Below are 13,177 nucleotides of genomic sequence, written 5' to 3'. Positions count from 1 at the left end.
TAACACGTGTATCGCCATTTATATGGTGATCAGGTGGCTCCTTTGATGGTGTCCCACCTGCGGTCTTCTTCCCAACGATAGTATGAAGTTTCTTGGCAGTCTTCCTGTCACTTTCTTTCTCTTCAAAGGTTTTAGTCGATTTTGAACCAGGTTGTTTTGTCCCTTCTCTCTTGGCTTTTTCTGGATCAGCATCTCGTGCCTAATACTGTCGCTTCTTATCGTGCAGCGGTGGCAGAGCAGCTTCAGCTTGCATTCGGGGTGGATGTTGTTTCTGCTCCATTCCACAAGTTTTCATAGCATTTGTCACCTCCGGCCTGCTCATGCGCCACCTGAGCCTTCTTGATCTTTAGATCATGTTCTTTCTTTTCTTTTCCTCGCTTTCTTGTGGCCCCTTCAGTTAGGGATTGCTTTTGGATGGCCTTGTTTTATCCTTGGCCTCTGGGTGTTGGATTGGGAAGCTTCATGCTCTCCTCCGACCCTGAGGGTTCTGTTCGTTTGGTCCAAGTGGCCGTTTTGTTCGTTTACAGCCTTCCTCTTTTCTGGCGAAGAATGAGACGGCGAGCTTCCAGAGGGGCCCGTTGTTTGTGGATGCTTGGTTGTTCAGGCCGGGGTTGCATCACATGTTGTGTCTGGTGGCGGCTTTATGCCTCTTTCTGCGGGCCACTGGTTCTGTGATGGTGGATGCTCTTTGAGTGGATCCGGTTTCCCTGGTTCCCTATTCCATGGCTTCTTAGGTTGTCCGCAGTGTTGTCAAGTTCAGCCAACCTGTGGTCTACCCTCATGCGCATGACGTTTGGAAGTACTGTATGCTGCTCTCTCAGTGGTTTTTGGCAACATGTCTTGTGTAGACATTCGGGCGCAGGGATTGGAGATCGAACAGGGTCTTGGCTGCCAGATATTTAGTGAACGTTCGGGTTCCTTACCGGCGTGTTTGACTTTGGGGCACCTGTCGGGTCTGACTGTCTCTTCTTCATCTTGAGACAGTATCCACTCGATTTAACGGCCTATATGGGGCTGTACCCTTGTCGTTATTTCCGGAGCTCCGGTATTTCCGAAGTTAAGTGTCGGTAATTTTTCAAGCAACGTTCAGTTAAGATATATTTTATACAGACAGCCACTGGGTCCACCACTCTAGTGCCTTCTACCCTGTGACGTCACAGATTCACGGCACATTGTTTTGATTTATCATGAGGCTGGAGTATTCATTCCGTTACTTTGTTAGACATATCGGCACAATCAAGGAACATCCATGCACCATGTCGGCTCCAAATGCACTCGTTGTGTCAGTGATGGCTGACTGGTGGGTGGATGGGCAGGCAGGCAGGGATGGAGAGGCTGAAATGTAGGCAGGCAGGGAGAGGCTGGGAGGTAGGCAGGGAGGGAGAGGCAAGGAGGAAGGCAGATGCTGGGTGGTAAGCAGGGAGGGACAGGCAAGGAGGGAGGGAGGCAGGCAGGCAGAGCTTGGGAGGGAGGCAGGTAGGCAGAGCTTGGGAGGGAGGCAGGCAGGCAGAGCTTGGGAGGGAGGCAGGCAGGTAGAGCTTGGGAGGGAGGCAGGCAGGCAGGAAGAGGCTGGGTGGTAGGCATGGAGGGAAGGAGGCAGGCAGGCAGGCAGGCAGGCAGGAAGAGGCTGGGTGGTAGGCATGGAGGGAGGGAGGCAGGCAGGCAAGCAGAGGCTGAGTGGTAAGCGGGGAGGGAGGGAGGCAGCTGGGTGGTAGGCAGGGAGGGAGCAGCAAGGAGGGAGGCAGGCAGGCAGGCAGAGGCTGGGTGGTAGGTAGGGAGGAAGTGGATGGAGATGGATGGAGGGATGGATTGATGGATGGATTGATGGAGGGAGGGAGAGAGGGATGGCGCTATGGTTGTTGAGGTGAAGCAGAGAGAGCGTGTGTATGGGAAGTTTGGGGGGGAGGGGGGGTTGTCGTTGGTGGGGGAAGGGACCAGCTCGCAACCAGATGTTTAGATGGAAGGAAGGAGGGAGGAAGGGATGGAGGGGAGGGAGGGATGGAGGGAGGAAGGAAGGGAAGGAAGGAGGAAGGGATGGAGGGGAGGGAGAGATGGAGGTAAGGAGGGAGGGAGGGAGGGATGGATGGAGGGAGAGAGGGATGGATGGATGGAGGGAGGGATGGAGGGAGGGAGGGATGGAGGGAGGGAGGGATGGATGGAGGGAGGGATGGAGCGAGGGAGGCATGGAGGGAAGGAGGCATGGAGGGGAGGGAGAGATGGAGGGAGGGAGAGGAGGAGAAGGAGGGAGGGAAGGAGAAAGGGAAGGGGGGATGGAGAAAGGGAAGGAGGGAGGGAGGAAGGGAAGGAAGGACAAAGGGATGGAGTTGAGGGATGGTTGGATGGAGAAAGGGAGCTGGGAAGGAGAGATGGAGGGAGGGAGGGAGGGATGGTTGGATGGAGGGAGGGAGCTGGGAAGGAGGGGGGGATGGTTGGATGGAGGGGGGGAAGAAGAGAGGGAAGGAGGGATGGAGCAATGTATGTTGAGGTGAAGCAGAGAGAGCGTGCGTATGGGAAGTATGGGGGGGGCGGGTGGGGGTGTGTTTGTCGGTGGTGGGGAAGGGAAGAGATAAGCCTAACGCTTGACCCAATTAACCAGATGTTTTTTTATTTAATTCTGGATGTACATCATATATATTTTTGCTTACAGATTTTGTTTAGTAATATTATTAGGATAATAAAAAGTTATAAAATACTTGTTTCATGAATGCTTTATTAGATGGATATTCTCCAGGTTGTCTCTGGCTGGCTGGCAGTCTACTGAGCCATTTCCCAGAAGGGTCTTGGGGGGGGGGAGGCAGTGAGGGTGTGGAGGTAGAGGTTCAGTGAGGGTGAGGGAGGGGATGAAAGGGGTAGGCGGCCTGCTTGCCATGTGAGGACCCTCTGATACAAAGACAAACCCAATACCGACCTTCGGTAATATCGACCGCCAGACCGTTATATGAGGCTCTAAATACCGGTCTCCCAAACCGGTCGTTATTACCGGCAGATCGGTATAAAAGAGGCCGTTAAATTGAGTGGATACTGTACAGTGCTGGCACCTCCTGGATAAGTCCCTCCTACTTACTACTTTGGGGCTTTTCCCTGAATCCCTGTCGGGTTCAGTGAGCCTACGGGGCTTCCCACAGAAAACCAGCATGGAATGTAATGAAATGCCATTTTCTAGGTGAGCCCCAGAGGCTTCCTGACACCCTCCCTCCGGTCGATGGTTTTTCATCGTTAAAGAACTGGAGTGGTCGGCTGATGGCTCCCCGTTCCCCCCCATCCATGAGGGGGGAGAGATGGAAGTGCTTGTTGCATGAGGGGTTGCTTGTTTGGTTTCTTTCTAGGAGAATTATTTTGATCTTTTGGGATGTAGATTGTACTGGTTAACCAGACAGTGGTCTGTTCTGACTCGCTTACCTTTCTGGGTCCTTTCCCGGTCGATGGCAATTATGACATACTTTAAATGTAAAGTGCTCATAGGCCATTGATACCTGCATCCCTCTCAGAAGACCAGGTTCTGGCTTGTGGTTCCCGGTAAGCATAAGAACTCCTGTGACTGATGACCCCAAGATAATATAGCACATATCAGTTCAGATAGCTTCAAGGAGCCTCCAGGGCTTACCCAGAAAATGGCGTTTCATTACATTCAGCGCTGGTTTTTTGTCTATCCCATTCAGTTCCTACCTACATCAGTCACATCTGCAGCAGTTCAACCATCTCTGTTAGGTTGAACTTATGATCGGGACTCACCAGAGAATACTCAGTTCAGCCCAAAACGTAGCCAGAAAAGTACTTTACCTAAATTCAAAAGCTATTTCAGGTATAACTTGGTATTAGAGCAATCACCAACTTGTACCCTGCGTAACTATCTTAATTGCCAACTACGTTGCTACCACCATCTACCACCAGGTGAAAGTTCCAACACCAACATCCTTAGAAACTCTGTGTTTTATGTTCGTGATAGTCTTACGATTTTTGTGTGTGGAAATATGCCCATTGTGTGTGTGGACTTGCATTGACCAGTGACCAGAGTTATTTTCTCCTGTGCTTGGTCTATTGAGGCTTTTCAACAGAAGTGATCCACCTCTTGAGTTAACCCACTTCATAATAATAATTCACTGTGTCTAGTACCTAGGCATTCATGCATGATGCCTAGGTACTTTTATGTCAGGACTTGGGCATTTATGCTAGGCATGGCTTATTTCACATCCAGTTTCCTCAATTTCCATGTTAGTACAGTAGAGCATTATCAGTAATATTTCTCATATCAAGTTTTTATTTTGGCCTGGTGTCTAGATGTGCGTTTTTGTTATGTGCACAGTGTTCAGTTGCTTCTCCTGTCTAGTGGTGTGATCTGTTTAGTCTACCCGAGGTCTCATCATTGGCAGGTTTTTTCACGGCAATACAGTATTTCTGTGGGGAGCCGCTCCGGCTTCCTGGAGCTATCGGGCTAATATGCAATACATTATACAAGGGCATTAGTCAATGGAGTTCAGCCTACCGGGGACCACGAACCAGAACCTAGCCCCCCCCCCCTTAGGGGCACCAGGAGCAATGGCCCCTGGAAACCCTCCCCCCCCTTAAAGGTGGGGGGGAGGGACCCCTGGAACCCCCCCCCCATGTGGTTGGGGGTTTTCCTTATCTGCCATCGACCGATGTTAGGCTCCCAGAAAGGTAGGCATAACAAAACAGATTTCTGCCAGTAAGAACATGGTAAGAAAATTGTAATCGAAAACTGAACAGAGAGGCAGAACTCCCTCAATTTCCAAGGAAAGAAGCAAACGTCACACCTCGCCGCTCGTCCATGTAGACCTTCCCTTCCCGGGAGGGGGAGACCCAGACCCCCCTACGCCTTCAACCCAGCTGCTCCAGTTCTTCGGTTAATGTGATCTGGGGCAGTTGTCAACTTTGGCCTTGGTTTCCTGGCAGAGTTTTGCCTTAGTAGTGTCCTCTGCTGTTTGTAGTGTGGTAGCCAGTTGCACTTAAGTGTTCCAAGGCTGCATGCACTTAGGTCAGCATTCCCTAAGTGCCCTGTGAGTACTTCCCTTGGGTGTCGGAGTTCTCTTCCCTGGTGCTTTCAGGATGCCATTTCTGTAGGGATTTTTGCTGCTCAGCATTTACCTCGCCCTAGGGACCAGCTGGGGTTTTGTGTCCCCTTGCTTGGCCTTGGGTAGGGATGGTATTGTTGCTGGTTGGGACATCAAGGGATTGCACAGCCAGCTTACCTATGAAGCGGCTGGTTCCTGTTTCCTCTGAGGGACGTTGTACTGTGATACAAAGTCCCCCAGACGTTGGTAGCGAGGTTTTTCTTTTACTTTCTGTTTTGTTTGCCTGATAAGGGTCTGTCTGGTGTGGCTGTAGGACCACTTATAATAACACACACACACACACACACACAGATCACACTAACGTGATGCATCAAATGAACAAATCCACAAGGGCCGTGACCACTTATAATATTTTGGTGGCCCTCTGCTAGGACCTGGTGATTTTACACGTCACAGAGGTTTCAGTGTTTTGATCTCTCCCTTGTTAGGTTTGGGTCTAACAGGTTAACAAGACTTTGCTCTGCACGATGATCGCTCTGCTTATCGGCCGGCATCTCGTAGAGGGCGTCGGCCCTTTCACAGTTCGCCCCGTTGATGGGGGGAGGCTCGCTGCTGTTTGCTCACACCTGGTCCCACAATTCGTGGGCGTTTCGGGTCGTGTCCTCTGGCCTGTGGTGGCATTGGGCAGCTCCTCCTCCTTTGGGGGGTTCGTGGCTGGCGGGGCAGCCTTCTATCCCTGCACTCCATCGGGTCATCTTAAAGTGTGTCTCGACCCCGTCCCTCGGGTGGGTTTCCAGTGCCGAAACGGGACTGCACGGATCTGCAGTTCATTCTGGTCTTATCTTGTCAACCCCTGGATTCCTTGCCCGTCCTTTCGAATGACCACTCTGTCTCAGGTCTGGCTTCTGTTAGAGCAGTGTGCCTGGATTGTGTCCCGGGACCTCAGGGATGTGTATTGGCACATTCCCATTCATCTGGGGTTCAGGTACTGGTTAGGTTTTGTAATGGGGCATCAGGCTTATCACTTATGTTGCCTTCCTTTTGGCTTGAATCTGGCACCTCACGTATTCGTGCGTCTTACCTGGGACGCGGTAAGTCCTATCTGGTCTCGTCCCAGTTTCGGACCTGGCTGGGTCTTGTTTGGGACTCTCAAATCGCTTCTCTCCAAAGGCATTGCTGCAGCTACGGTTCCGCCTTCAGCTACTTCTGGGGTGGGGGGGAATCCCAGGTTGCTGGTTTAACACCACTTGTATGATGATCAGGTGGCTTCGTTGATGGTGACCCACCTGAGAGCTTTGTCTCGGTGACAATATGAAGTATCCTGGCATTCTTTCCACCATTTTCTCTCGTTTCGTAGGTTGTCTTCTATTTCTGATCGGGTTGTCTTGTCCTTTCTTGGCTTTTTCAGGACCGTCATTTGACGCCGAATACTGTCGCCTCCTATTGTGCGGTGCTGGCGGAGTCGCTGCAGCTTGTGTTTAGGGTGAATGTCACTTCTGCCCCATTCCATAAGCTTTCTCGTGCTGTGTTTCACCTCCTGCCCACTCATGCACCACCTGAGCCGTCCTGGTCCTTTGACAGGGTGCTCTCCTATCTCCCTTCTCCTCGGTTCGTGGTAGCACCTTTGGTTCAAGATTGTTTTTCCAAGGCTCTTTTTCTGTTGGCATTGGCCTCTGGGAGTCGGGATTGGTGAGCTTCATGCTCTACTCCGGCACAGGGGTTTCTGCTCTTTCGGTCCTGGTAATTGGTTTGTTCAGTTACAGCCTTCTTCTTCTTTTCTGGCAAAGAATGAAACGGCTGCTTTCTAGAGGGGTCCTTGGGATTGGAGGGAGTTCTACCTCTGTTTGGGTTTTGTTTGCAATTTTCTTACCATGTGGGGTCTGTTTTGTTATGCCTACCTGTCTGGGTGCCTAACCCTGGTCGATTTCAGATAAGGAAAAAACCCCAACCACAGGGGGGTTTTCCAGGGGCCATTGCTCCCTGTACCTCTCTGGAAGGGGGGGGGGGCTGGTTTTGGCTCATGGTCCCTGGTAGGCTGAACTCCATTGAATAATGCGCTTGTCTAATGTATCACATGTTAGTCCGATAGTTCCAGGGAGCCTCCAAGGCTCACCGAGAGAATAGTTTTTCATTACATTCAACCCTGGTTTTTTGTTCTTTTGGTTTTAGCCACGGGCTTGATAAACTTGAGGTAAATAATGTTTGAGGCTGTTAATCAGTTTTAAATTAGGAAATTGCATGGAAGGTAAGTAGATTAGTTAAAAATGGTGTAAGCTTGACTGTGCTCCATAAATAGTTTGAGAGCAGTTGTTTCACATAAAGTATGTTTTCCAGAACCAGTTCCAGGAGTGCCCGTAGTATACCAGGTTCAGCACTTAGTGGTGGGAGGGCCACACGACTCTCACTCAACGACCTAGAGGAGAATGAGCCTTTTGTTCCAGCAAATAAAGAAGTTGGTCTGTATACATTTTTATTAATGTGTTATAAATTAAATTTCCTTTTAGCTTTTTGTTAGAATATGTTCTACAGTATTGCTTAAGATTATAATTGTACTTTTAATTGTAATTGTACATCTTTAAAAAGCATTGGTAATATTGAAATATTACATTTTATTAAAAGGAATCTTCTAACTAAATCCAGATTCATTGGGAAAAATCTCTTGCAAGACCCCCTGGATTCTACCATATTACTCTCTAGATTTATCACATTAGTTACCCTTGTCATGTACATACTTCCTCATTGAGGCCTTCCTATAAATATTTATTGCCTGCTCCAAGTGATTCTGCATTAATTTTATGCTTTCAGAAAAATATTATCTGAGCTATCTTACTTTCTTGCCTCTTATTGTAAGATTCCACTGTTTATGAAGGGAGTGAATTGGGCAAAACAAGAAGGTTGATATCTGAGATCATATGGACCTTTTGAAATATGTCTGCATGGTCTTACTTGGACTAGTTAGCACTGGATCTAGCTAAAGTGACCTGTATAACAGCTAAAATCATACACACTCCAGTCTTTACAAGTCCTCTTTGGCAACCCAAAGATTGCCAAGGAATGCTCTTATCAAACTACTGTGTGATGCAGAATGGACGGGTGTATTTTCCCTGTTTACAGTTGTCTTCACTTTCTGGGTGTGATAACCAAGATGTTTGGGTGAGATCTTTGATGAATTCTTCATTTCAGTATGTTGTATATCCAGCAGCTCCAAGTTTGTTGAGAGGGGGTTGAGTTGGGGTCAAGGGGGAATCGAGCCTTGGCTAAGAGGGGTTAGATTGTGGCTGAGAGAGATTGATCAGGGTTGTGAGGTTGAGTCTTGAGGTTTTTAGAGTTGAATAAAAGGTAATAACTGATTAAATTTGCAGATAGTAGTTATGTTGATCCTCTCGGTCCCCTGCAAGAACGGCCTAAGACAAGCCTTAGGAGAAAACAAGAAGAGGATGATTTTGCTGATGAAGAACTTGGTGATGACTTACTGCCCGAGTAATAAACTAGATAACAAAGTTATGTTTAATATGATTGGTATGTGCATTTCTAATACATGCTTGAGAAATGTGTGTGAAATTAAATAAGAATGAAGGCAGGTTCATTGGATATCGTTTTGCATGGAATTACCATGAGCCCTGATTAATTGTATTGAGTTGTTTGTTGACAAGAGTTAGTAGCTTTTAAAATAAAATATTTCAAACCACCTTCTTATACTCAGTCATAATTAGTAAATATGCTGCGTTTATCTCACATATCAAATTGATACAGGATAAGTAAAATCTAAATATGGCAGCTCTGCAAACTTTATTTAGCTGCATAAAATATAATAAATTACCAGTATGTAGGATGATATATGGTTATTCTTTACAGGTATGGATTGGGTTATGAGGAAAGTCAAAATAATTAATAAATTGTGTGAGCTTAATGTAATAAGACTAAAAAGAGGTACTTCAAGAAGGGAAGGGAACTATCGGGGAAAAGTGCCAAGCCATTATGACTATATAGCACTGGGAAGAGGTCAGGATAAGGGTTTGGGATGGGACGGAGGGAAAGGAATGGTACCCGACCACTTGGATGGTTGGGGATTGAACACCGACCTGCATGAAGCGAGACCGTCGCTCTATCGTCCAGCCCAAGTGGTTGGACAGGTACTTCAAGAACTAATCAGGCAGTTAAATGTGATTTGTAAAGCCCATATTCTGTTCGAAGGATTGGAGATAGACTAAGAGTGTTCTCTTAGACGTTTATTTATATGGCACCAATGACTTGATTGTTATAGTTTCAGATAAATTGTTTATCAATTGAAACCACCACCTCTGTTATTTTAACTCAAGTTGGCAACAGCAGTGTAACCAGATACCTGTATGTGTAGACATGGCCTCAAGTCATTTTCTAATTACTATGCTGTTATTATATAGAGAGAGCCATGCTCATAATGTCTTCTTAATAAATGCAATCAAGTAAAGTCTAAGCTAGCAAGATTTTTACCACATGCAAAGTTCTTCTGAAGGTTGTTCCTTCCACCATGTACAATTACTGAAGGAAAATATTTAGTACTCTTTCTACACCACCCACCACGTGCCCGTGCTCCACCTACCACATGCCCCACCCACCTCATGCTCCACCCACCACGTGCCCACGCCCCACCCACCACGTGCCCGTGCTCCACCTACCACATGCCCCACCCACCTCATGCTCCACCCACCACGTGCCCACGCCCCACCCACCACGTGCCCGTGCTCCACCTACCACATGCTCCACCCACCTCATGCTCCACCCACCACGTGCCCACGCCCCACCCACCACGTGCCCACGCCCCACGCCCCACCCACCACGTGCCCACGCCCCACGCCCCACCCACCACGTGCCCACGCCCCACCCACCACGTGCCCACGCCCCACCCACCACGTGTTCGTGCTCCACCCAGGTTTGAACACGCTGCCTTATGACACTGCCATAAATTCCACCTACCTTCACCTCATATGATCCACTCACTCGTGTTCTCTACCCTCACCTTGTCCTGTGTATCTCAATCATGTACACTAAACAATACCTGCTCTCTTTATAAAGATACTGTACTGTACTTGAAGACATTTGTTATGTAGGATATGCCTGCCCTAGGATACATTTCTTTATTATCCTGTGATAAAAAAAAGTATTTAGTTTAAGGTATTGGTCATACTGATACCTATGCTAAATTATTAAGTGTAACATAATTATTAAGCATTTAAAAATATTGTAGAAACTATAGTTTTTGTTATTGATCTGAATGCACAATTATTTAAAACTATTCTAGTCAGTTGGTATTAAAGTAGGTAACCTCAAGATGAGGTTGGCACAGCAGATACTGTATAACTATTCCCTTGCAGCACCTGCATTCATTTATGTACTGATGTGTTCTAAGCAATAATGAACTTCATTTTAATCTCTACATAATAGCATATTTATGCATCCTTATTATATACTTATAATATCATATTTTTCCTTTACTTGAATACCTGTTATTCATACAGTTAACCCTTAAACTACTCCCGTTGCCTAGAAGTGATAGCCAATCATTTATGGGAGACTAGATGTGCCACATAATAGTCAAATGTTCAAAAGATTCAATATGGATGTTATTCGAGACTAGAGGCCTCTGGCATTCATTTGCCATATTGGAAAAATACTGAAATCCTTAGTTTCCTTCCTGGGCATTATTAGAAAATTGACACTAAATAAGGGCATTGCCATTTTTCGTTAATTTCCCTGACATCAGAATGCAGAATAACATAGAATGAAAACAGAATTTGTGGATTTTTATGCAATCCAGGAAAGTGATCTAGTTTAGGGAGTGTGGAGTTGGGAGGGTTAATGCAGAAAATACAGGTATACATAAGTACAATTTAAAATTATTTCAGTACTTTTAATATAAAGTGCTGAGCACAGATGCCTGTTAATTTAAATGTTGTTATTAAATATTATGTATGGATTACCTAGACCAAAATTACCCGCCATACTAATTACCTACACTGATTACCTGCCCGAAACGCTGCGCGTACTAGTGGCTTTACAAGAATGTACTCACTATGATATGTATCCTCACAGTCCCAATGTACCTTCTTGTATATATATAAATAAATAAATAAATAATAGATTAATGAAGTTAATGTCATAAGTTTTAGAAATTACAGCAGATATTAAAATACAAATTAATTATTTTTTTAAACTAATAATTGGATGGAACTCAAAAGTCAGCCCGTCCTAAGGTTTCCCATTGTCAAGAAACTGTCTTACTAGAGTGCACTTATCCTAACCTACCAGAGGACCCAAAATGGAACATTATGTGAATTTCACGAGCCGCAATCACTTCACCATTTCTAGCACAGTACGACAATTTTTGGCCTTGAAGACTAAACCACACACCAGATGATGAGGAGACGACGACGTTTTGGTCCATCCTGGTCCATTATCAAGTTGATAATGGATGGATGGACCGAAACGTTGTCATGTCATCTTCTGGTGTGTGGTTTAGTATATCTTCAGCCACATTGTGACTCATCGTCTGCATTTTTGGCCTTAGGAAGAATATATGTCAATATACAACGTTCTATTATGAGGATGGGTTGCAAAGGTATAGATAGTACTGTAAAATGAGTAACATAAAATAAGAATTGGAACCTGAAATTTGTTTCAGTTTTACAAACTTCTCCCTTATTCTCTAATATTTTCTTCCATCTTGTTACTCAAATCTAAGATAAAATGATGCTTCTATATAATGAAGTGCAATCATGTGCAGATACTGTGTAGCGAGTAAACTTATACTCGCTCCATTATCTCATCATCTTAATGACATAACTAATTAGCACTTAACTACACAAGCTATAAAACTATCTCTATTTACAGGTAACGGTTTTTCCACTCTCCTATCTTATTGTGAGGTGTAGTTACCGTATATAAGCAAGCGATTTGAGAATAGCAAACAGTACAATTTCCAGTCAAGAATGTAGCACTCGGTGTAGGCAGTCCTAATCGTCTCCAAGACACTACAGCTTTGACACAGAACTGGCAGCAGACTAGGACCGCATCCAGCTACAACGCTCTCCCACATAGAGCTCCGCGACTCCGGCCACACTCAGCTCTCTGCTCTGCTTATCTTCTTGAGGTTATCTTGAGATGATTTCGGGGCTTTTTTTTTAGTGTCCCCGCGGCCCGGTCCTCGACCAGGCCTCCACCCCCAGGAAGCAGCTCGTGACAGCTGACTAACACCCAGGTACCTATTTTACTGCTAGGTAACAGGGGCATAGGATGAAAGAAACTCTGCCCATTGTTTCTCACCAGCGCCTGGGATCGAACCCAGGACCACAGGATCACAAGTCTGCTCCAAGCTCCGTCTCAATGTCTACGACGCTGTTGTATCAAGGACTACTAAATAAATATGAAACTCGCTAAACACTGTGTATCTAATCTACCCAACAACGTAACATAATCGTACATTACAACTGCTATTTGTTTTATTGAGAACTAGCTGGGGGTACCTGGGTAGTTATTGGGTCGCTCTTCTCCTAAACCCCCGTTGGGATTGTTACCTGGTTGTTAAACGATTTCAATAGTGTAGCGAGTAGATTATCCCAGTAATATACTCGCTCCAAACTCATTAGCCTTATGAGTGAAGCAAAGCTCTTAGTATTAATTATGGAACTCAAACCTTTCCCTACTTCCAGTTAATATTCCTGCCAACCTTTGGAGAATACAGGTATTCTCCGAATACAAACGATGAGGCGTTGCCGGAGCATATAAGCAGCAGAGTGGTGAGTAATAACCAGTCTACTTTGAAGAGTGGTTTAATTAGAACAGACACTTGCGAGATACTGTACCTGACTCTCAGTGCACTCAGAACTGTTACAAAAGAAATTCTGGAGGGCTTCTGTGCAAGGGTTAGGATGAGTTAGCCTAAGCATTTTTATACCAATTTGACAGTTAATTTCAGTAATATTTTATTTTATTTTATTTTTATGTTTTTTTTTGCTCGGAATAGTAAGTTCCTTTCTCATGTTAAGTATCTTTGTTGCACGAGGGCACCCAAGGATTATCCTCAAGGCTTCTGCAATTTTTCAAGCCCAGCGATAGAACAAGCAAACAAACTAAACATACAACTGAGGTCCGACTCTGCTATCGGACCT

At 45.9% G+C, this 13,177-nt stretch overlaps 1 protein-coding gene across 3 annotated transcripts in view; it reads left to right on the top strand.

The window, feature by feature from the left end:
• Positions 1-10,491, top strand: part of nompB (intraflagellar transport protein 88-like protein nompB) — a 51,910-nt gene extending 41,419 nt beyond the window's left edge. For 2 of the 3 annotated variants that reach the window (XM_045760789.2, XM_069308680.1), the window contains exons 16-17: positions 7,365-7,486; positions 8,393-10,491. In XM_045760789.2, the coding sequence (XP_045616745.2) occupies positions 7,365-7,486; positions 8,393-8,514 (244 nt within the window). In that variant the 3' untranslated portion in view covers positions 8,515-10,491. The remainder of the gene's footprint in view (positions 1-7,364; positions 7,487-8,392) is intronic. The other variant, XM_069308681.1, reaches the window with a different exon arrangement.
• Positions 10,492-13,177: the final 2,686 nt, after the last annotated feature.

This window comes from Procambarus clarkii, chromosome 63, assembly GCF_040958095.1.
Source record: "Procambarus clarkii isolate CNS0578487 chromosome 63, FALCON_Pclarkii_2.0, whole genome shotgun sequence".
NCBI classification, from domain to species: domain Eukaryota; kingdom Metazoa; phylum Arthropoda; class Malacostraca; order Decapoda; family Cambaridae; genus Procambarus; species Procambarus clarkii.
Note: the sequence above shows the minus strand (reverse complement) of the source record. Positions and strands in the feature narration are given on the sequence as shown.